General features: G+C 40.9%; 3 protein-coding genes across 3 annotated transcripts; 2 read left to right on the forward strand and 1 right to left on the reverse strand.

The window, feature by feature from the left end:
* Positions 1-6,164: 6,164 nt before the first annotated feature.
* sod2 (superoxide dismutase 2, mitochondrial) lies at positions 6,165-9,162 on the reverse strand. Its single transcript, XM_022212703.2, has 5 exons — positions 9,020-9,162; positions 7,834-8,039; positions 7,559-7,675; positions 6,938-7,117; positions 6,165-6,791 (listed from the first exon to the last, which is right to left on the reverse strand). The coding sequence occupies exons 1-5, from the start codon at positions 9,046-9,048 to the stop codon at positions 6,646-6,648; spliced, it is 678 nt and encodes a 225-aa protein (XP_022068395.1). The 5' UTR covers positions 9,049-9,162; the 3' UTR covers positions 6,165-6,645.
* A 1,774-nt stretch (positions 9,163-10,936) lies between these two features.
* Positions 10,937-17,660, forward strand: wtap (WT1 associated protein). The gene is made up of 8 exons (XM_022212699.2): positions 10,937-11,142; positions 11,711-11,748; positions 11,857-11,912; positions 12,011-12,069; positions 12,187-12,314; positions 13,528-13,706; positions 16,175-16,329; positions 16,450-17,660. Exons 2-8 carry the CDS (start codon positions 11,719-11,721, stop codon positions 17,100-17,102), a joined length of 1,260 nt encoding a protein of 419 aa, XP_022068391.1. The 5' UTR covers positions 10,937-11,142; positions 11,711-11,718; the 3' UTR covers positions 17,103-17,660.
* Positions 17,661-18,156: 496 nt separating this feature from the next.
* On the forward strand, positions 18,157-23,299 carry acat2 (acetyl-CoA acetyltransferase 2). The gene is made up of 9 exons (XM_022212701.2): positions 18,157-18,329; positions 19,911-20,045; positions 20,168-20,349; positions 21,355-21,472; positions 21,565-21,708; positions 21,800-21,922; positions 22,013-22,167; positions 22,250-22,360; positions 22,505-23,299. The coding sequence occupies exons 1-9, from the start codon at positions 18,281-18,283 to the stop codon at positions 22,673-22,675; spliced, it is 1,188 nt and encodes a 395-aa protein (XP_022068393.1). The 5' UTR covers positions 18,157-18,280; the 3' UTR covers positions 22,676-23,299.
* The last annotated feature ends 181 nt before the right edge of the window (positions 23,300-23,480 follow it).

Here is a 23,480-nt window from a genome sequence, read left to right on the forward strand (position 1 = left end):
GGTGAAGGGATTTATTGCTTAGTGGCGAATGGAACACAAAAGTGACAATAAAGAACACAAGACTGGTCAGTGCTGCAAAATCAAAGAACAGAATATAACAAAATGAAGACTAACAGAGTTTTCAAACTATCTAAAACCAAACAACTAAACTCCCTAGCCAAACTTAAATACAGAAACAACACCCACCATAAGTCACAAAAACTAATACAAAGAGTGCCAAGACAAACTAAACAAAAAAATGGTGCCTCACACACACACACACTGACCACACAGGTCACGAATACTCAAAACACAGAGTGGCTTCTTCACTAAGTTGGCGACTGCTACCTGGAGGCCCAGGCTCCACACCAAAGCAGCAGCTGCCAACAGAAGCCTGAAGTGTCTGCGGTACCCACCCAACCACACGTACCCGCAGACCAAAAGACATCACAATACAAAACAATATAACAATGAGAGGCACCAGGGCAGACTGGTCACAGATACCAGCCGCCCAGACTAAGAGCATGGTTGCAGGTATATAGTGTGCAGGTGTGGTGATGGCTAGTCCAACTGGTTAAAGGTGGAGGGGAGCTGGGGGGTGGCACCATCAGGAAGGTTGGGAGGCAAGGAGAACAGGGCTGCAGTGCAGGTCGTCAACTCTTGAGTCATTAGTTGGAATGACTGGCAGCTGGCGTTCCAGAGAAACTCTGAAAAGACTGAAAACATCCACAGCTGAACCCACACATGCAATCTCCCCCATGCAAAAGCCTTAACAGGACACCACCCAAACAACAGGATGGCACACAACTACTTGTAGCCGTAACACTGCTGAGAAAGAATAAGAAATGTCAGAATAAAGCTATTCTAAGTGTCTATTAACTTCACCTGAGAGCTCGACAGTTTTAGTTTTCAACTTTCCTAGCTGGAGATGCATCTCTCTCACAGCTGTTCTAAAAACACACATTGAAGGGGTCCTTATCAAAACTGTGTATAAAAACCAATCAGCCACATTATGCCCAGGTGAAATGAATTACATTGATCATCTTGTCATAATGCAATGTTCTGCTGAAACCTTGAGTCCTGACATTCATGTGGATGTTTGACATGTACCACCCACCTAAACACTGCAGGTTAAGCAACACCAACATCCACTGTGGCAACAGCAGTCCTTGATTCCAGTTACCTTAGCAAGGACAATGCACCCCGACACACTGCAAAAGCTGCTCACGACTGGCCTGTTGAACACAACAGAGATAGGTCTGTTCACCCAGGTTTCACACTTTCCAAATCCAAATCTTATTCAGCATTTATGGGATGTGCCAGGTCAAGCCTGATCTAGGTACGTCCTACCCTGCAACCCACAGGACATCCCCAGAGATCTCATGGATCTCCCCCCACTGGATCAGAAGAGTTTGAGCAGCATAAAGGGGACCAACAACTTACTAGGCAAGTGGTCATAATGTTCTGCCTGATCAGTGTATGTAAAGAAGAACAGTGTGTAATAGTTGATGTGTAATTGCATGTATAATCCTGTACCATCCTGGGTTATACCCGAATACAAAATATGTACAGAACTGATATTTAGAGCATAAACCCCTCCTCAAAAACAAGTAACTTGGCAATGCATTATCAACACAAAGAATACAGCCATCACAGGATGTTGTGTGAGCATAGTTTATTGCAGGTTTTTGTACCCTTAAATATAGTTTGCTCATTTTAATAGTTAATATTTTTGTGAATTTTGAGTCATTTTGTATGTAAAAGCCTCTCCTTACATCGGGGAGGGGTTCTTTGTAATCTGTGGCACAAAATGTCTGATCCAATGACTAAGGCCACCAACAGAGTTGATATCAAGCCAGTGTCTCAAAGTGAAAACGATATTTTACCTTTCATTGCCCGCACTGCATGTATTTACGTTTGCATTCATCTTTCTTGTCCTGCCTTGTCTACACATTGTCAAATCTGTCTATTTAGTCTTTGAACCTTCTCAACATGCTGCTTTCTTTTCCAGCTGCTTCACTCTTTGCTGACCTGGTACCGAAAAATTCCACAAACATCAGATAATTTCTAAGATGTCAACATATGCATCTTAGTGATATCTGCACTTCTGGAGCCAAAACGATGTCAGGACTGGTTTTCACAGAGTCACACAGAAAGAGATGTAGTGTAAACACACACAGTGTAGAGCCAAAACTGTGACACATGAAAAAATAAACTCTGTTCTATCGAGGATCTGGGTAGTTAATACAGATAGATACAAGAGTTTCTCTTTTCTTTCCAAACATGTATGTCCATCTTTCATATTGTCCAAGCTTCCACTTAACCAATATCTATACTTTAAGTTCGTATCTATACAGGAAATCAGCTGGAAATCTTTGCCCCACATGGCAAATGAATAGCAATTTTGCTTAAACCAAAAAAGTTGCTACTGTCTGTCACTTTCCTCAACACTTGGAAAGGATGTTTTATGCGTCTAGGGACGTGTTTTAGTTATGAGATGCCACCTGGAGACACTGATATAGTCCTAAATGTGGTCACTTTACACTAAGAACAGCTTCATCCCAGGAGGAAGTCAAGTCTGCTGCACATGAATGCCCCTTATTGTATTCTAATACTCTCGTCTTTGGGTATTCTCCAGTTTCTAAGTTTTTCTCTGCCTCTTTTTCGTCTCTTCCCGTCTGACATCCTGACTATCCAGCCAAAAAGGATCTGCCGAGTGCTGACTCTCAGCAAAAGAGGACACAACGGAGCCAAATTCTGACAGAAAAAAAAAACTTACTCACTGTCTTGATTAAATCCAAAGGGGATTATTGAATCAAAATCCAACAGACTTAATTACCAAGACGAATAATGCAGAAACGGAGAGAGCAGCTTCAGACGCGATGGATATGGGAAGAGAAAATACATAACAAAGTCTCCAAACAGCTTTAAACAGGGCGTCTGGGTTATAAAGATTCTCACTTTTAAGTTTCACAGAAGGCTCCCGCAGCATCACTCATTCATAAGCCTGTAAAATCATCCATAAACTGATGCAACTGTTGTTCTTTTTATGAATACAAGGCTCTTACGTCAACTTGTACTTGTGTTTGAGATACATTTGGCAGCGAGGCAAGAGAAAAGTCTGTGATGTCTGTATGGATTTATTAAAGTTGGATTAATCTAACAAACTCAAATGACCTCAGGCCCGCAGTGGTTTATCGCGCTCTGCTGCTGAAAGGATGTCCACAAGCCTTCAGACTCACTGGTGCAAGTGACTGTTACATAACTGCAAAAGAAGTAACCAGACACAGTCACACCCTCTTGCTAAAACAATCTTTTCCTCTCGTTCCTTTACAGCACACTCTCTCGGAGAGAGATTTTTTAGGTGCGGAAATGTTAATGCATAGATGTAGCACTAACAGAGACAATATTGCAGAGACTTGATGAAATGTGCTGTATACACCTCCACTTTACTTATGCTCTTGATGATGTATTTCTGTCCGCCTGGTTGTTTTTAGCAGACATGAGGAATCAACCATCCTCAGCCTGAGGTATCAAACCTTCCCACAAACCCACTGTTGCTTCAGACTTACTGAAATGTCTGGTTCCTGCCTCTCAGAAGCACTCAGACTCAGGCTCGGATCCAAACGGGTGCCCCGAATTGAGCTCTGTCACCCTCTCTGCCAGGAACAACGGCCGACGAATCCTGGAAAGTTTTACCTCCCCAAAGTTCACTTTCCCTGTCCAAATGGGACAATGGCAGCTTGTGTAGGACGCAGGCATGAGCAGTTTACGTCAAGGAACAATAGCCTGGTGGAGCCTAGAAATGTGATGACGAAGCCGAAAAGGTCAGAAGTCATGAAGAAACTGATGATACTGATCTCCATTCAGAAAAGAGGTTACTTGTGAGATAAATGACAAACGCTGATCTCTCCTGCAGGTGTGGATGTTGTAGAATTCAAAGAAGTCTTCACCTTCCATCCATCCAACCATATGTGCATGTCAGCACTCACACGTTTGACACACTTCCTTCCAACAAAAGGCTTCAGAAGTAGAGAGAACAGTGAAATCTGAAGTACATTCTTCATTTTAAAGGTTTCTTTTCTCTCTCTCTCTCTGCCACATTCATGCACATTGACAGTGTTTTGGAAGAAAGAGTGAAATCTGTGTGTGGTAAAGAGTCCATTATTTGAATCAATAAAGAACGCAGTATGGGATGTGAATGGACTTCCAACACTTAGGCCCCGACAATGAATCAGCAGCCCAAACAAGCCCACATGCAAGTCTCATTGCATGCTTGTGCGCACCCACTGAGAAAACCACACCAACTGTTTGGAGCTTGTATTTCTTACAAAGTGTGTGTTTGTGTCTGAAGAGAAGAAGCTAAACAAAACTCTGACAGTTTGAAAGTTCTTTCTAAAACCGATCAACATTTGCACATCTAAGATATCTGCTTACGTCCTTGTGGTACCACAGGGAATTCCTTCAACAATGGATGAAAATGAGACTGGAAACAAAGTTAAATATGTGTGTTTGTACATTTCACTTTCAGATTTTTTACAGTAAACCGCGATTTAGTTGCAGTTTTTAAAGGAATAGCACTAAATGGGTTAAATCCAGTGGCTGAAATATTTGCCCAATATTTTCCTCTGTTCCTTTCCAGAGGCTAAAGAAACTCTATCCTGAGTGAGTTCCATCGATTTTATGAGTTGTAGACGAGGGAACTACTTTTTGGCACACTTCTACAGAGCAAAAGTAGGCCACATTGAGACAAGCCATCACCTTATAAATTAAGAGACTTCTGTTTTAAACACTGGCAAAGTCTCACAAATCTACTCAGGTTTGCATACTCTGATGAAAATGTTTTCATTCTTCACACATTTATACCAGTAAGTAATAATTCACTCATATTTTCACAAAAATTAATTGGAAAATTGATTAAATGGCACTCTTTGTGATAGATGCATTCAATTCTAATTCATCTTTTTGGTTCAACACAAAGGGCGTAGATACCGGTCTCCAGACCCGAGTCTGGTCACCATGTGCTTGAACTCACAGCGTCCGTCTCACCTCAGTATCATGACAACCACCGCCAGGAAAAGGAAGAGATCTCTGGAATGTGACTTCCCCACTTGCAAGGTGGTCGATGCTAATCACTGACAGGGAGAGAGGAAACTCTTGGATGACAGGAGATGAACCAGCTGGAAGCCATTTGTATGGATACAGTAAACATGTCCTTATGAAGTAAATTATATTACGTTGAAGGTAAAGTCCTTTACTAAACACAAAGCAAACTCAGAAGTCACAGATGGCAATGCAATTTAAATTCTACTTTAAGATGTGAGGACAAAGAGGTTAATAACTGCAACTTTTGGCACTGCCGTATGTACTATTTGTCGTGCACTTTTTAATTAAATGCACTGGATTGTTGACTTTCTTGTTAAAAAAAAAACAGCCACAAGATCAGGAGTAAAGCCTTGGTAAACACTGCCCTCTTTTGGTCATACAGTAAAAAATAAAGTGCAGCACCAGGAGATCACACAGTACAAAGTCCACTATGTGACCATAAACCATTTACAGATTTTTCAGCTTACCGGGTTTCATGACATTTTGGTGGCAGTGGTGGACAGATGTATTTAACGTCCACCAGACACCGGTGTTTGCACATCTTGTCATTGTTGGTTGAGTTGGTTTCACCAGCTAGATGGCAGTTTCTCAGAGAAACTTTTTTTCTACAGAGATTTACTTCTTTTGATTGGACTACAGCTATTTTGGCCAAGCTTTAAAAAAAAAAGAAAGAAAATCTCTTAAAAAAAAAAAACAGCAGGAAATGAATGCTGATAGTCATGTGGTGCCATATGAAACAGAGGATGAAAATCTTTGCCAAAAAGATCTTAAAGTGGACAAGCCTCTCAGGTTCTAATTAATGTAGATCCCTCACCAAATTTGGTTTTAAAAAAAAGTACATACTAAACTTCAATTAGCATTTAAAAGCATTCTGAGATTCCATGACCCATGTGAAAGTGATCTATATTATCCTCAAGTGAGGCCAAAGACATTTGAACTACCCAGGAAAAAAAGCAATTATGAACAGCTCTCTGTTTTCACCTTTCCATCACCCTTCTCTTCTAACAATAGCTTGAAAAATCTTCTTAATGTTTTGGAGTAACCCTTAAACATAGAAGGTGAAGAGTAAAGAATCAAGCTTGCACAATTGAAGTCTTATTTTATTATAATGCATCAAAAACACAGATTGCCATAAAATTGTCTGATTTTAGTCTAATTTGATCTGATCCAGCTCACTGAATATTCACTCTGGTTATCTGACAGTTTAGTATGGCACCCATTTTGCGGGTGTGAAAAACAAAAGCCAGCTTTGATGCTAAAAGTGGCCATTTTTTGTGCGCTTTGAACAAAGTCTGGTGGTAGGGAGCAGACCTGAGATAAAAAGCACTTGCAAATAACTTGCATGTTTGATTCAAACTCAATGTCCCTCATCAAGGCTGTATAATCTGCACAAACAGAGACTGTGTTTCAAGGACAAGTTTGAACTGTCTCAAGCTAATTTTTAAAAAGCATGTTAACTCTCAAGACACTCAATCCAGGTTAAACTGAAAATTATCTGCAACTACTGTTTGATCCAGGTCAGGAGGAAAGGGATTGTAGTGGATATTTGGGCATTAGCTTCTACTTTTTGGCAGTCTGGAGACGCTCGGTCACATTTTCCCAGTTGATTATATTCCAGATAGCCTTAACATAGTCAGGCCGCACATTCTTGTACTGAAGGTAGTAGGCGTGCTCCCACACATCGATACCAAGGAGAGGAATGAGACCTGAGAGTCAAAGACAGGAAAAACAATACTCTGATGGCTCCGTTTCGTAAGTGGCATTTGTCAAAACCCTATGTTGGGGGTATACATCAAGTACTGTAGCAAGAAGGCCAAGACTCATCTCTTCTTCAAATTAATTTTCAACTGACCTGTTGTCCCTTGCAGAGGATCCTGGTTAGCACAAGCAGCAATGCGAAGTCTTCCACTCTCCTTCTCATAACCCAGCCATCCCCAGCCTGAGCCCTGCACTGCCACTGCAGCAGCAGACATCTTCTCTTGCATCTTCTGGAAGGAGCCAAAGTCCCGCTTGATGGCCTCCATTAGCTCCCCTACGAGATGTGAAACAGATGGGCGCTACTTCAGTGAAGTGGTACACATAAACAGCAATCAATTTTCAGTAAAACTAGCTTGCATTTTTAAAAACCATTTTCTACAGTACTTGAAAGAGAGGTCTACTGTCAGGTTCTTACAAATTGAAAGCGGTTTTATGATTTACAAGAAAGGAAACATATTTAGGCAATCAGCGTGATACTCTGAATTTCCCCTGAGTTAGCTTTCTACCACTAGGGGGCAGAAACCCCTAAATAAACCACCACCAACTCTCTTGGTAGCCTTGTAACACCTGTTAGGAAACCAGTAGCTCCTACTTGCACATCTATCAGAATCATTTTTCACATATCCTGATAAATTTGAGTTCAACATCCACTTAAAACCTCAGGTGCACCAAGTGAATCCAGTGTGGAGGAAAAATTAAAGTATTGCTGCCTCACCTTGTGGTTCTCCTCCACCATTCGGAGAGAGGTTAGTCCAGAAGATAGAGTGGTTAATGTGACCTCCTCCATTGAACTTCAGTGCAGGCTGGAGAGCAATCTGTGCTGTCACATCTCCTAAAATACATGTCGAATACATCCAGGGGAATCAGCATTTTGCAAACTTTGAGACAGACCATACTTACAAAGAGAAGTTTAGGATGATACATTTTAAACACATCCTAGCTAGACATTGAGGCTATGACCTGATTTAGGTCATGTTACTTTGTTTGTACCCTTTGCGAGTGCCTCCTTATATTTCTCCTCTGTAACGTTTAGGTTGTTGACATATGTGGCGTGATGCTTGCTGTGGTGCAGCTGCATTATCTCTGCATTGATGTGGGGCTCCAGCGCGCCATAGTCGTAGGGCAGGTCAGGAAGAGTGTGCTTCTGCCTCGATGCAGCTACCTGGTTTATAGTTTGGCTGAGGCTGGCTGCACACCTGAAAGGCACAGAAACATTGCCTCATCAAACACAGCCGTTGGTAGGGCTGATCAAATTGGGGCAAACACTTCACTCCTATTTTTTGGACAGGTGTTGCTATTTGATTTGTGACATAACTTTCAAAATTCAAGCTTTTGGAATGTGTTAATATGCAAAGCCATCAACATGGGTCAACCCTGGGTCAGACAGGACGTGTGACTACTGAACAATGAAACTGGGTTCATGTCATACAATAGCCTACATTCAAGAACAACGTAGAATACGTTGCTCAATGGGAAAACATAGACAACCCCAGAAAGAAACTTTGAATCTGTTTAAATTTAGTAAAACCGAATTACAACATCTGCATCTTGTATATCCTGAATTGCAGCCTTTGACAATTACATTAATTTGACCAGCAATTTCAATCTGAAATTGATTAACTATTCAGTCCATATGCTAGCAGTTTCCAAAAGGGTTAGACAGACAAAAATAATTAAGCTTAGCTACCAGACATGGTTATAATAGAGAAGTGATTTAGTTGCACAACATTAGCCCAGAATATCCTGGCACAGGTCGGCTTTTTAATGTCGGTCACATCAGTTTGATCAGCTGGCTTGAAGTGACCTAAATGTCTAGAGTTGGATCTGATTACTATTGCAGCATGTACTTAGATATTAGTTCATTAAGCAGCTAAACACGAGTATGTTAAAAAAATGTGTGCAAATATTATAAAATTCAGTTTACAACTTCACAAAAGAGGCCTGTGAATACACGACCACTCGGTAACTGAACAAAACTGTTTATTTAGTGCGCCACAGGCTAACTTAGCTGAGCAGCTAAACTAAGTAAGCATCCTGGCTAGCTAACAGTTAGCTCTCTATAGCCAACTGTCTCAAGTTCAAGAACAAGTCCTGCTGGCAGGAGTCAGCTGTCCTCGTTCTTTATGCACCTTGGGCAAAACACCAGCACTAAACGGCATGTTGACTTGTGTTTTACCTGCGTATTTGCCCCGCTCTGCACAGCATGTTCGTGATGTCGTTGAATGAGTGAACAGACGTGGCTAGACAACGCTGGTAACTGCCCTTGAAATGTACAATTTCAAGTTGACAGCGGGGTGGACTGTACCATTATCGTCATGTGGGGGCGTTCACAGGAGTGTGCAAGAATTAGATAAACCTCAACTGCGAAAACTGAAACCATTACTCAATACAGAGATACTGGTAGAATTGATACATTGATGCTTGTTACGGATGCATCGTGACATACTAAAATAAATGTTTACATTATTATTATACGTTTGACTTTACCCCTTTTATATCATTTTTCAACTCAGCCCTCTGGTTGTGGCCTTGGTGCATTAGATCATATGAGCGTGTAGACTCTGGGTGAGTCCTGCATAGTCGCTGTTGCATATTTTGAGCTAAATAATGTACTTCGTCACTTCTTGTCGATTTATTTTATTACAGTTCTATTTTAACACGTACCAAGTTATTGAAAAAACATGAAATGTAATAGAAGGATAAAAAAATGTAAATAATTGGTGCAACTAAGCTGCATAATTACCATAAATATAAAACAAAAATGAAAGAGTCACGTGAACCTTTCCTCTACCACAACGGATCAGAAGCGATGCCAGAGATCGTCTATATTAAGGAAGATGTTCACACGAGTTCTCGGTGCATGTGATTAAATTCCAATTTTCAGTTTGCATGCCACAATAAAGACTGAACACTCAAAAAAACAACAACAGGGATTTCCATCATTCAGGACAGGGAAAAATAGGAGAGAAAATGAAAAGTGAAAAATAGCATTGCATGATGCATTTAAGTAGCTTTTACTTGTTTGATTTGCAACACGGACAAAAAACTTTTATCTGTCTTTATTTTTGTGTGTTTATGGTGATGCACTAAAACACCAAGTCAAATTCCTTGTATGTGAAAACCTGCTTGAATATAATACAGATTCTGACTCTGAAGGGCTGAACATGATGTTTTCAAACTGTGTGTTTTATCAGGTCAGCATTGCAAAACCAAAAGCTATTCAAATTATTGCAAAACAAACAAACAACCTTAAAAACAAAAACAACAACAACTAAATAAAGGCGTTGGAACCAGACACTTTTGACAAAAACAAAAAAACAACTTTTGTATTTCTACTGTAAACATTTACATCAGTTGACTGACTGTCATTAATGTTAAGGATTATTTACCTTTTTGTTCAACTAATGGATCAATCAACTAACTGTTTCTGGTATAAATCACAGAGCTTTAAAGAGCACTAGGTTGTGTTTCATTCACACTTTCATGGTTCAAGATTCAAAGGATGATTATCATGTGCACAGTAAAGAAACGCATTTCTTGGTCCGATAAAATTCTTTCTTTGCAAACCACAATGAATGCCAAACAATATAAATCTAAGTACAACATAGACTTAAAAAAGATAAATAAAGTAAAATAGAAAATAAATAGTAAACAAAATAGATAAATAAAGTCAACAAACTATACAAAATGAGGAATAGTGCAAATGTACAATAGACAGCAAACTCTTCTGAAATCCTAAACAAATCCGTGGATCCAGACTATAGGCCGCATCACTGCCAAAATATACTCAGGTAGTCCTTGAGTCATTTCTAACCTTCCCTGAAAATGTCATCCAAATTTGTTATTCCATTTTTGAGTAATGTTGTGCACAGACAAACTAACAGACAAATTCATGGTTATTTTACTATTTTTGTTGTTTATGGAAGATTGAATTTCCCTCGGGATTAATAAAGTATCTATCTATCTATCTATCTATCTATCTATCTATCTATCTATCTATCTATCTATCTATCTATCTATCGTCGCAGCTGTATTTTACAATCCAGAATATCTTCTCGGAGCGAGCCCTCTGTCTCCTCCTATCTCTGGCGGCGCTCTGCAGCAAGTTGAGAGCAACGCAGCAGCAGCTCGTCCAAAGCCATTCTGTTCTACCGTCGGCGAGGAAGATGATGGTGACCACGCTGAAGCGAGACTACTTCATATAATATCAACGCGAAATCCAACGTGGTCGCACTTTTCCGTCTCCTTACGAATCCGCGACGCCGAGAGGTTCCAGAAACATCGAAGGAAGCGGGTCTGGTAAGTGTTTTCACGTCCCGAGGCCCGATATCTGCAGCCAAGAGCCCGCTAGTTTCAGGAAAAGGAGCGCAAGGGAGGGAGTCATTTCCTTCACCGCCATTTTGCGATAACAAGGAGCCGAAAACAGAGCCAAGAATTGCATGCTGCCGGGCGGAACATAAAGGAAATACTTGAGCTAAACGCCACCGTTTCTTACCGTGTGGTTAGTTTGCCAGCGGATGCTAAATGTTATTAGCAGTTAACATTGGTTAGCTTATTTTGTGTTGCTCGCTGAGCATTGCTGCTGCTGGCAGCCACACCAGCTAACATTAGAATCCACTATTTACTGCTACTGTTAACGTTGGTTTTGGTCGACCCAGCGAGTTAACTTGGTCGCCACAAACCCTTTAATCGTCCTTTAATCGTCGGGTAGCAGCAGCGCTTTTAGCATTTTAGCCCAGTTGTCGTACATGTCATATTTTACTGCGTGCTCACAGCCAGTGCGTTACAGCTTAAAAGATGATGCAGCCGATTCAGCGCACGACTCCATACACACTCTGATGATTGTCTGTCTTATATTTTCTCCTAGAATTCAAAATGACCAACGAGGAGCCTCTACCCAAGAAGGTGAGTGTCTCTATTCAGTCAATTCATTGATTTATTGTGAGCCCCTTAATGTTGATAAATGTGAATAGATTGCTTTTTCTAATTCTGATTCTTTCTTCACCTCTACAGGTTCGCCTCAGTGAATCTGACATGAAGACCCTGACCAGAGAAGAGCTGTGTACGAGGTAGAGAAAAAAAGCTTGTCTTGTTTGTGTTTGATTATACTGTAGGAGCATTTGATGCGTTCAGGTCGAGCTGTTAACTCACACTCTGCACCTCCTAGGTGGAAGCAGCATGAAGCGTACATGCAGGTCCTGGAGGCAAAATATGCAGAGCTTTGTTGTAAGTACATCTGATGCATTATATCATCCCTACATCGGGGTGCTTTTGAATGGGAGTTTTCTTCTCTATCTTCTCTTTCTGATGCATTTGCTGTTCTACCTGTTTTCCATCGCATAGCCAACGATGTACCAGGGCTGAAGGAGTCGGAGGAGAAGCTCAAGCAGCAGCAGCAGGAGTCTGCACGCCGGGAGAACATCTTGGTCATGCGACTTGCCACCAAGGAGCAGGAGATGCAAGAGTGCACAGTAAGTATCTATGCCTCTTCTTTTCTTTTTATGCATTTGTTTTTATTGTGGCTCGATGAAAGAACCTGAGATAGTCCGACTAAATAAAGATTGCACGCTCTTATCGGAATTGTTGATGCCCAGGGCACCTCTTTGAGCATGATAGTTACAAATGCTCAGTCATCAGTAATGCTCTACAAGTGAGTAATGATCGATTGCACTGTGTAGTTATTGGTTATCTCTTAGAAATCCAGCCGCTCTGTGGCTGCAGCTAACCATTTCTTTCTTCATTCATTCAGTAGTTCATTTATTATTATTACATGTGCTTGTTTATGTACAAAAAAAACAAGTTTTGTGAAGAATCAGCCTAATGTTTTGTACTTTTGCTTTAACAGCCATGTAACAGAATTGGTGTCATCTGGTTTTCTCTCAGTAAACTGTTGATATTATGTCAGTACAGCTATGTACCTCCCGGTCACTCGGGATAATGGAAAGTAGGCTAAAGGTAAATTGTGTGAAGGAGGGCATCCGTTGCTCTTATCAGATTGACAGCTCAGTGGATGAACCGGTGACTTAATGGGAGCACATGCCATTCTTAAAGAGCGACTGAGATGAACTCGACATACGCAGCCAGGTGAAGGTTTGAAAGGTTTTGAACCTCTAAACAGCAAAACGTAGGACTCCATTATTTGTGTGTTTTCAGCTGTGTTTCCCAAATGCCAAGCTGGTTGTTTCTGAGGCATGTTAGTTGGACCTTTTGCCTTTTATGTAAATGTATTCAAATATATTCTCTGGGAGATCACACCTTTGACTGTGGCTGCTGACTTTTGTTTGTTTTTGAGCTAGTGTGGTCAAACAGCAGGGGAGCATGTGTAATAGTTGTTAGAACACAAGTACAATGTGATCTTTATGGAAAATTACAATAAATGATTAGGATTAAATTACCTATGTAAGTATTTTTGGTTGAAAGTATCGGAATTTAAATCTAGGTGCTGCTTAATTATATATTTTAAAAAGGCATCATGCAGAAATTGCTTGAAATGTCCCTGCTTGGAGATTCAGATTCTAAATTGAGATCAAATGGGACATGATGACTTCAGATTTTAGGGACTTTGGAGGAAGTACATGTGACAACCGAAGTCAAAATTAAGGATTCGTTCTGGTACTTTCAACAGTGACAGAGAAACTTCTTCGTCCTTCTCTATCACTGACACTTGTTTGTTGTATCCTGCAGACCCAGATCCAGTACCTCAAGCAAGTCCAGCAGCCGAGTGCGGCCCAACTGCGGTCGTCCATGGTGGATCCGGCCATCAACTTGTTTTTCCTCAAAATGAAGGCTGAACTGGAACAGACTAAAGACAAACTGGAGCAGGCCCAAAATGAACTGAGTGCCTGGAAATTTACACCTGATAGGTAAAGACAATCAAAATAACTCCCCCCTCAAAAAAAAAAAGTCAAGACTTCCTCACGCCCCCCACCCTCACTCTCACTGCAGGCATGCAGGAACAATGGTGGGGGGGAAGGCTGACAAATGCTGTACTCACCACGAGACTCAGACTTTACAGAAAGCCAGTCACTGCAAAACAAAACTGTTTTTGTACTCTCGCACTGTGCCAGCTACATATCACATAACCTAAAGAGAAAAGACAGTATGGTCAGGTGACACTTGTGTTTCAGCTCTCTCCCCTCGTATCCCCTCACCGTCCAAGGGCCTGAAGGAGTCCGGACTGTTCCTGAAGAGGTGGTCACTCACATGCCGACATGGATATGCCCTCCCCACCCCCTCAGCTCAAAGCAGACAGTTCACATATTAAGTAGGGGGGTTATGGTGGAGGTTGAGTCAGGCAGGGAGCATCCCTAGCCTAAAACAGCAATTGAACATTTTAAAGACAGCTCCCATACTCGCTTTATAAAGACATTTAACTGTGGATTACACCACACAGATACCTGCTAGTCTGCCTGAGAAATGTAAAAGACTTTTGGGACAGTCTAGATACATTCCAGTAACATGAGGAAAGTTTCTAGGATTTAAAAGTAAGACTTTGGGGAGGGAGGAGCCACTAGAAATGACATTAAGACTGTGAGCGGAGCCAGATCCTCGGTCCACAGAGGGCTGTGGTTCAGGCATGAGGGTCCAGTCGCCCGTGTCTTTGAACACGGGCCTACACACGGTAGAGTGTATTTTACATGTTTTATTTTGTGATTTGTTTATTTTTATTGGTATTTAATTTGATCTTTCTCTTGTTTGAGACAAATACGTACTGCAGTGTGTGTGAACCAGGAAGCACCATTGACCTTTACTGTATACTCTTGGCTAATTACTTGCTCAGGGTTTAATCATGAATTAAGCTTTGCTTAATTTGTTAGATGCTGAAACACACTGCTGTAGGTGCACTGAGTCCTGTTTTCAAGTTGTGAATGTAGATGTCTTTAACAAGTCATGTTATGAGTCGATGAGAATGTATTTATTGTATTTCTGTGTATTTTGTGATTGACCAAACAATCTCTCCCTCAGCCATTTAAGCTAATAGCTGGTTAGACTTTCCTTTTACACCTGTCGGGTCTTTAGCTAATGTTCATACAATGAATCCCTCATGGAAACTGTTCTGTTTTCCTTGTTTTACAAACTAATTTATACTCCGATCTCTTGACGCTAAAGTGAGACAGGGAGGTTTGAAGTGGCAGTGTATATATGAGAAGCTTGAAGCTAATTTCCTCTGAGCACTAGAGAAATTCATGGTTACGATAACTGCTACTGGAAGAGAAATGCAGTAAATGCAGCTAAATAATTGATGTTAATGCATAACTACATTTTATTGATAAGTAAGAGCTTACATTCTGTTTTTAAAGTGCTATCAACACTTTTAACGACTACTTCTACTTCAGTAAGATGCAATTGCAGAATTATTTGCTTTAACAGTTAACATCTCTGGCTAGATGACTTCCATAGGCATTTATAGACCAAATGGATTGAATATGGGTTTAAATAATGTATGTGTTTTTTGTGTGCAAATTCGGCATCCCGAGTAGGGATTTTTAAAAGCATAACCACAGTCACTGCTAATGTAAAAGTAACAGGTGTGCTGGACTGTTGCACTATTTCTTGACGTGTTGTAAAACTGAGAAAGCAGCACTTTGAGCCGTTTTATTTTACTGTTGGAAACATTTTGTCCATGTATTTAAAGTGAAAACCAAACGAAACCTGTGCCTGGTTTTGCAGTGCACATTTTCTATCTGCTACTCTACTGATAGTTAAGGGTTGGTACCTAAATTGTAGGTTTTCCTGCAGCATGTCATTCTAATATCTCTGCTGTTACATTTTACACTTTGCTTGTTTTTCACATTCAGGGATGTAACAAGAGTGTCTGAGATTAGAAATTTTGTAGCGATTGAATTGGTAGAACTTCAAAAGTTAAATTTAGAAATGCTTTTCTTCAATGCACATCCTGGTGAGTTAAGCCAGTGTAACAATGAATGCACTCATTCCATAGAAATGTCACTCAAGGCATGTTTTTAGTTTCAGACACATTTAGGACCATCAATTTTTAATATATATTCATGACTTAACTCTTAATTTTACTTAAAGATGAACCTTCTTTGATACTTGGAGCTTTCACAAAAAGTCTTTAACATGCATTTGTACAAGACAAATTTGTGTCAGTGGGTTCTGGATATTTGTTATGTTATGCTGCAGACTAATAGATTTAATGAAATTGTGTTTTGACAAAAATCATTTAGGGACTACCTGGCTGAAGAGTTTCTGTTGACCCTTGGAAAATTGGGAAGTGGGTCAGACAACTGGAACAAATGATTGGCATCTTTTTACCTGTTGTGTTTGTGTCCTGGTTCACTGTGTGATGTGAGACTTGTTTCCCTTACAGCCAAACGGGGAAGAAACTGATGGCCAAGTGTCGAATGCTGATCCAAGAGAACCAGGAGTTGGGTCGGCAGCTGTCCCAGGGACGCATCGCCCAGCTGGAGGCTGAGCTGGCCCTGCAAAAGAAGTACAGTGAGGAGCTCAAGAGCAGCCAAGACGGTGAGAATACGAGAAGCTTCTCTGTTTTCACCCTGGCCTAGTGGGACTGCATGTCATGTCGACCTTTAACGTGATGTTTGGAGTTAATTTTGTTCTTCGTTTCTACATTGTCACTCCCAGAGTTGAATGACTTTATCATCCAGCTAGACGAGGAGGTAGAGGGGATGCAGAGCACCATCCTCGTCCTGCAGCAGCAGCTAAAAGACACCCGTCAGCTGCTCTCCCAGTCTCAGGGGGCTTTGGGTGGAGCAGGACCCAGCAGAACTTCACCCGCTGCTTCATCTGCTGAACCCTCCGCTCAGCCCGAGCAGACCAGCGCGCCCTCCGAACCAATGGGCAAAGACTACGGGAGGGTCTCCAACGGCCCAAGCAACGGCAACTCATCCCAGAGGAGCGAGACCACTACACCCAGCCTGTACCGGGAGGTGAGCAGCACCGAGGAAGACTTTCCCATGTCCCCGATGGTCTCCAGCCCCGGCGAAGCTGAGACCAAACTGTCCAACCACTCAGAGGAGGCTCCAGGGAGTCAGACTGCTGCAGGGAGAGTTGGAGGACCCGTGGGTTTCGGGAGCCAGCTGAGTGCAGGGTATGAGAGCGTGGACTCTCCGACAGGCAGCGAGACGTCATTGACTCAGCACTCGAATGACACGGACTCCACCACCGACCCCCACGAGGACAAGGCTGCCCTGGTAACCAAGGGCACCAGGACTGCAGGGTCACGGCACGCTCAGAACGGCCTGGACTCCGGGACGAGCGACAGCGCGGTTTTGTAATGTACTTTGACATGTACTGTTTTGTTTTGTTTTTCATTTTTTTATACAATATACAAACAAGGCAACAAATGCATAGTCTGTAAACACAGCACTGCTGTCCAGGACGTTTTATTTTCACCCTCCTCCCCCCCGCCTATTGTGATGCCTCCGTCACACTTGTGTTGCTACATGGGGATATAACAGGAATGGGTTAATGTTAGATTTAAATTGCGTGGATGTATGATTTAAAACTAGTATGTTTCATTCTGATGTTTATTTGAGCACGTCTATGCTGTTCTTGTTTGAGCTCTTGACACTGAAATCAGGCATCTGGTGTTGTAACTCATCTAAAGTCGGTAATATCACTGAATTACAGTAGCTTCGCAATATTCAAGAAGGTCATTTTTAGATGTTGGCCTGTGTTTTTTTTTTTTTTAGTGCAATTTTAATTTTTCATTGACAAAATTCTGTTTGAGAGATTCTGTTGAATTGTGAGTAGTTCATACACGATGTTCATATTATTCTGACTTCAGTCCTTTTCATGTACTGACCAAATACCAATAAAGATTTTTAATACTATAGAGTGAAACCCATTATTACTAGCTGGCAGAGCATCAGTTTGAAAACTCAGGATTAATTTACAACATAAACATGATGCCAATATTTAACAGTTCTACTTATGAAAAAATAAATGCACATAAAACTAGGAACTACTTCTGTGACAACAATGCCATGCATGTGTATAATTTTCCAATTTTGTTACTTGTGTGGCTTACAGTAATGCAAGTAGAAGCCTGAACAGGTAGAAACAGGCTATAGATTAATAGAAAATACAAGAATTAAAAAGTTATGTCACATATTTAAGCTTGACCATGTTTTTTCTTGATCATTCAAATCAAAATGACTTAAATACAGCGTAATTTGATTTAAAATAATCCAAAACGCTCAATACATATAAATAATGCAATGTCAGAGCTTGTAGAGCTTCATGTAACGCATTCTTTAAGGAGTTCACCTCGGTGCAGTTTTTCTGTCGTCCTCCCAGACACATGGGGGCGCTGTGGTTCCCTCGACTTCCACTTTAATACATCCACTCAGACATCCATGCAGTGTGTCAACAGAGCACAGTGCAGTTTGATTTCAGACAGGAGCAGGATACTGAAGGCAGCTCTCCACCTCCAGCCTTTTCTTCCAGCAAAATGAGCACCGAACCAGTAGTAATCGTTTCTGCTGCACGGACGCCAATAGGTAAATGATAATACTGGACATTTATTACAGGAAGTTTCTGTAATATTTACTGTTTCTACACTGCTGTCAAATTAGCTGCACTTGGATTAAAATAGCTCTGTAATCATTCTGTTTTTCATTATACGTATTTATTTATTTATTGTCTCCTTCAAGCAGCATTTCCTGGTTAAGTTGTCGTTTTAATTTAGCAAAGTGGTTTGTGTCCTTCAATTAAATACACGGAGTCTTGCCGAGGTGTGATTGGTTGGTTCCAGTGTCCGGAGTTTTCTCAGGGCGCTGATTGGCTGATGGGTCGTAGTGCGACAGAGCAGCAGTCTGCTACTATTGGCTGACTGCAGGTCGTCCGTCCTATGGTTCTGTGTGATGTGACTGATTTAATTTGTCAGAAAAGCCACTGTTCTCTCAGTGAAGTCAGCACATCCCCAAATGATAGTGACAAATTGATATTACTGATCAATCTGAAAAATACTATCACCTTTCCAAGCAGTTTGTGCAATATCAGTTTCAGTATCGTGTAAAATTAAGTTTTCTTCTTGTGCAATATTCATGTATGTTCAACTTGTCCGTGTGATGTGCAGTATTTCATTTTTCAGGTGTAATGTTTCAATTCCATGTGCAATATTTAATTATCTTGTGCATTATGACATAATCATCACCAGTATTACTTCTCACTTTTCTATTCCAGTCTGATTTTACCTTACCTATTTATTTATTTAAAGTAATGTGTTTTACTTTCATCCTATTTTTCCTGTTGAGCACTGCATTTACTTTATTTCCAGAGCAATAACTGTCCCATAGAATTTCTTTTGCGATTAAAACATTTTTATCTAATCTTAAATTTAGTTTCACCTTATGTTGCCAATTTACAGTATATGTACATTAGTTTATTCTTTACAAACTGAAAATGTTGAAGATTTTGCTCCTGTAGAAGTTTTACCGTTTGGTATAATTGTAATTAATTGTTACATTTGTTTAATCAGTCTAACAGAATCTGCTTTGAACAGTCAAACAATGCTGATTTTCTGTCTTAAATTCAGCATCATTTGAATTTTAGATTACTTATTAAATCAGGCATTTTAGGATATTTCAACTGGCGAGTGGCATTTTTTTCTTTTTTGTCTGTTTTTGACATTTTAAAGACTAACAGATCAGGAGAAGATCTTGTAAAAATAGCAAAATGTTCAATTTGTGCAAAAAACAGTAAAAATAAAAAGCATGCATTGGTTTTCAAAGCTAAAAATCTTCATGTTGCTTATTTTTGTTGTTTTGGAATTGATAATGCAAAATCTAAGGGTACATAACAGTGAAATCAACAATCCTTGTATTTGGAAAATATCAATATTTTAAGCTACAATGTCTTAACTGTGCTTTCTGTGTGATACCTCATGATGCCACATGGTGCAACATACATCTAAGCTGCAATGTCAGAATTGAAGGCTAACTGCAAGAGCAGCGAAACATTTTCAGAGTGCTTTTTTCGCTTAAGAGTTTGATGCACATCAATCTTCCCTCCGTAAATGATCAAATAGGAGTTTCAAATGGTTGACATTTCTCTGATGATACGTTTTATTTTTTACAAAGGGTCCTTGAATGGTGCTCTATCCACGGTCCCACTTCAGGACCTGTGCTCAGTGGTGATCAAGGACGTACTGAAGCGAGCTGGGGTCAAACCAGAGGATGTCTCTGAGGTTATCATGGGACACGTCCTAACGGCAGGTAAAAGCTCGGGACACAGATAAAATAAGGGCAGAGATCAAATATTCATTTGTCACGGTGTTGGTTAATCTCGGCTTGATGTTTTTTATCCACTAAACTATTTTTCCTTTTCTGTCTGTCAGGTCATGGGCAGAACCCGGCTCGTCAGGCCAGTGTTGGTGCAGGTATTCCTTATCCTGTCCCTGCATGGAGCTGCCAGATGGTGTGTGGTTCTGGGCTGAAGGCTGTGTGTCTGGCAGCTCAGTCCATTCAGACCGGAGAGTCCACTGTGGTGGTAGCAGGTGGCATGGAGAGCATGAGCAGGGTGGGTAATGAGATGAGGAAAGTCACAGTAAGATGTGAAACTGGAAACAGATCACATAGTTTCAGAGCCTGACCGATACATCAGTTGGCCAATAATGACCTGTTAGATATATAATGGTATCAGCATATATGTAAAATGTACGCCAATTTTCTTTTACAGAACAGAATACAGAAAGGAAAAGATGCATGGGGTAGCTTAAAAGCAGTGTCATCACATAATTTTTCTAGCAGAGCAACTTTAACTCCATTGTTTGCCATACTGTCAGCACTGTCTGCAGCACATGTAGCAGAGAACGTATCGCAGTTGAGCACATGCTGGTGCAGAGTAAAGCTTTGTGTTTATGCTAAGTTGCTAACTATTTTAAGAAATACACTGCAGGAAAGTTAATAAACAATGATGTTTTTTTCCTTTTTCAATATACCTTCAACACGTCAAATATAGATGCGGGGTAGATGTGTTTGCAAAGCGCTCCTGACACCAACTTTGATAAAAAAAAGTTTCTATCCCTGGGCCATCAGGCTACTAAATCGCTGACTCACCTGCAGTATCTATGAATAGCAACACTTTGCACACATCCCATGCCTGTTTACATATTACAGTATTGCACAAGATGCCAACATTTGCACAGATTTCTTTTTTAATTATTTTTTATTCGTTGTTTCTGTTGTGTGATGAGAACTCGCAAAATATGAATCTCATTAGTCAGGCTAACCACTGTGTTTATGCTGTTGTAAAGCTTTTGAATCTTGAATCTATCAACTGATATATTGATTCAGAACTTCATAATCCCTAAAGTCGGCCCAGTATCCGTGGCTGTGTAGAAAGCATATCTAGTAGAGCACTTGTTGACTCAATGTTCTGTCAGACAGAACTTCATTACATCAGCTAACTGTCGCTGCTTTTATCAAAGTAATCGTTATATCCATAGGTTCATGTCTATGGATATACATACTGTAGTATCTTAGATGGCATGAGGTTTTATTTACCACTTTCTTGTCTTCTCAGGCTCCTCACACAGTGCAAATGAGAGCAGGAGTGAAGATGGGCGATGCCTCCCTGCAGGACTCCATGGTGGCCGACGGACTGACAGACGCCTTCCATGGCTACCACATGGGAATCACAGGTCAGGAGCTATCTGGTAGTTTCCCACAACAGCCAGTGCTGTGTATTATGTTGTGTTTATCACTATTACTTATTGTAATGGATCTTTATCAGCTGAGAATGTGGCAAAGCAGTGGAGCGTCAGTCGAGAGGAGCAGGATCGCTTCGCTGTCCAGTCTCAGAACAAAACGGAGGCGGCACAGAAAGCAGGATACTTTGATCAGGAGATTGTTCCTGTCATGGTGCCATCCAGAAAAGGTAAGCCATCAGGGATTTTAGGTACTTGATTTCTACTTAGGACACGAGGTCTCTTCCATCTTTGATGTCTGAACATTTTTCTTCCTCTCAGGTCCAGTGGAGGTGAAGGTGGATGAGTTTCCTCGACACGGCAGCAACATGGACAGCATGTCCAAGCTCAGACCCTGCTTCATCAAGGACAGCAGCGGCACCGTCACCGCTGGAAACGCTTCAGGTTCCAGAGTAGCTTCTTCACCTTTCCTTTCATTGATGGCGATCCAGCTGATATGTTATAGTTTCTATAGCTGCTTTTGTCTTTTTACAGGTATAAATGACGGAGCAGCAGCTACTGTCCTGATGAGCCAATCGGAGGCTGTGAGGCGTGGCGTTAAACCGATGGTCAGAATTGTATCCTGGGCTCAAGCTGGCCTGGACCCGTCTGTCATGGGAACTGGACCAATACCGGCCATCAGGAAAGCGGTGAGAAGCAAGGAGAGACAAAATGTAATGCACAGAATTTGCTTTTCCGTTTCTTTTTAATTCCTTTTGTCGTCGCTCTTAGGTTGAGAAAGCAGGCTGGCAGCTGGACCAGGTCGACTTATTTGAGATTAATGAAGCCTTTGCTGCTCAGTCTGTTGCTGTGGTCAAAGAGCTGGGCCTGAATGCAGACAAGGTAATTATCTAACAGTCATATTTAGTCACTTTTTTCAATTTTCTGTTAATTTTGGACGTCGGAAGTGAATGTTTTTTGCCTGAAGAAAAGCTACATTATTGCCAGAACTATTTTCCATCTATTGAGAATTTGTCTTGTGTTCAGGTGAATGTGAGCGGCGGGGCCATCTCTCTGGGTCATCCCATCGGCATGTCCGGCTGCAGAGTGCTCGTCACTCTGCTGCATGCACTACAGAGAACTGGAGGTCATAAGGGAGTGGCGTCTCTCTGCATCGGAGGAGGGATGGGTATCGCCATGTGTGTGGAGAAGGTTTGACATGAATATCCAATGCTGCTTAACAGATTGCACTCAACATCGTTTTTTTTTTTTTTTTTTAAATGGATAAGGGACAATGACACTTAATGTTTACACAGCACGGTAAAATGTAAAACAGTTTACCTGATTTCTTCCAGTCAATGTACTTGAGGTAAATGTGAGTCCATGTTGTGGTCTTATCCAGCAGTAGCTCACCATTCTCACTGTGACCTTCATTTAAATTCAACCTTCAGGTTTTAGCTGTTGAAGACTTAAATCATAGATGTCTCGGTATTAATATGATGCAGTCTAGTGTATACAGAGAGCTTCTACATATATTGGTATTAAGATTCTTATAACCTGGATAAATTAGTACCATACTGCAGGTAATAGTTGTTTGCAAGAAGACTGTTAAGAATGAAAGTTTACTTTAAAATCAGCTGCTTTTAGTTACCTACACAGCTGAAAAGGGTAAAACACTAAAACTTATGAGGCCAGCTTTTAGTACCCAGTATGGACAGGCTTTGGAAGACATGCTTTCTTCTATGTAGAGCATCATTTTTAACTTGTGGTGTAATTTACTGAAACTTGTTCTAAGCATTCCAGTATCTCTACTTATGGAATAAATGGACCTTTTCTCTCTGATCAATTGTGCAGAAAACAGCCAAATAGTGCCAAAAGGTTACGTATGCCAGCCTTCTCTAGCCTTGTTCTTCCTGTACATGGGCATGTTTGCAAACTCTTTTTCCTGTTATCTTGCTGTTTGACCTATCAATAAAACAATCCTAAGCCATAAACCCAAAAACTTTGAAAATCTTTAAGGCCC

Source organism: Acanthochromis polyacanthus, chromosome 16 (genome assembly GCF_021347895.1).
Source record: "Acanthochromis polyacanthus isolate Apoly-LR-REF ecotype Palm Island chromosome 16, KAUST_Apoly_ChrSc, whole genome shotgun sequence".
Classification (NCBI taxonomy): Eukaryota; Metazoa; Chordata; class Actinopteri; family Pomacentridae; genus Acanthochromis; species Acanthochromis polyacanthus.

Coding starts and splice junctions, on each gene's coding strand:
- sod2 (XM_022212703.2), bottom strand. CDS start 9,048: ATGCTGTGCAGAGCGGGGCAAATACGCAG. Junction 8,040..9,019: donor AGAGCGGGGCAAATACGCAG/GTAAAACACAAG, acceptor TGTGCCTTTCAG/GTGTGCAGCCAGCCTCAGCC. Junction 6,792..6,937: donor TCCTCTGCAAGGGACAACAG/GTCAGTTGAAAA, acceptor TTTGACTCTCAG/GTCTCATTCCTCTCCTTGGT.
- wtap (XM_022212699.2), top strand. CDS start 11,719: ATGACCAACGAGGAGCCTCTACCCAAGAAG. Junction 11,749..11,856: donor AGGAGCCTCTACCCAAGAAG/GTGAGTGTCTCT, acceptor TCACCTCTACAG/GTTCGCCTCAGTGAATCTGA. Junction 11,913..12,010: donor AGAGAAGAGCTGTGTACGAG/GTAGAGAAAAAA, acceptor TGCACCTCCTAG/GTGGAAGCAGCATGAAGCGT.
- acat2 (XM_022212701.2), top strand. CDS start 18,281: ATGAGCACCGAACCAGTAGTAATCGTTTCTGCTGCACGGACGCCAATA. Junction 21,709..21,799: donor CATGGTGCCATCCAGAAAAG/GTAAGCCATCAG, acceptor TCTTCCTCTCAG/GTCCAGTGGAGGTGAAGGTG. Junction 22,361..22,504: donor TGGGCCTGAATGCAGACAAG/GTAATTATCTAA, acceptor TCTTGTGTTCAG/GTGAATGTGAGCGGCGGGGC.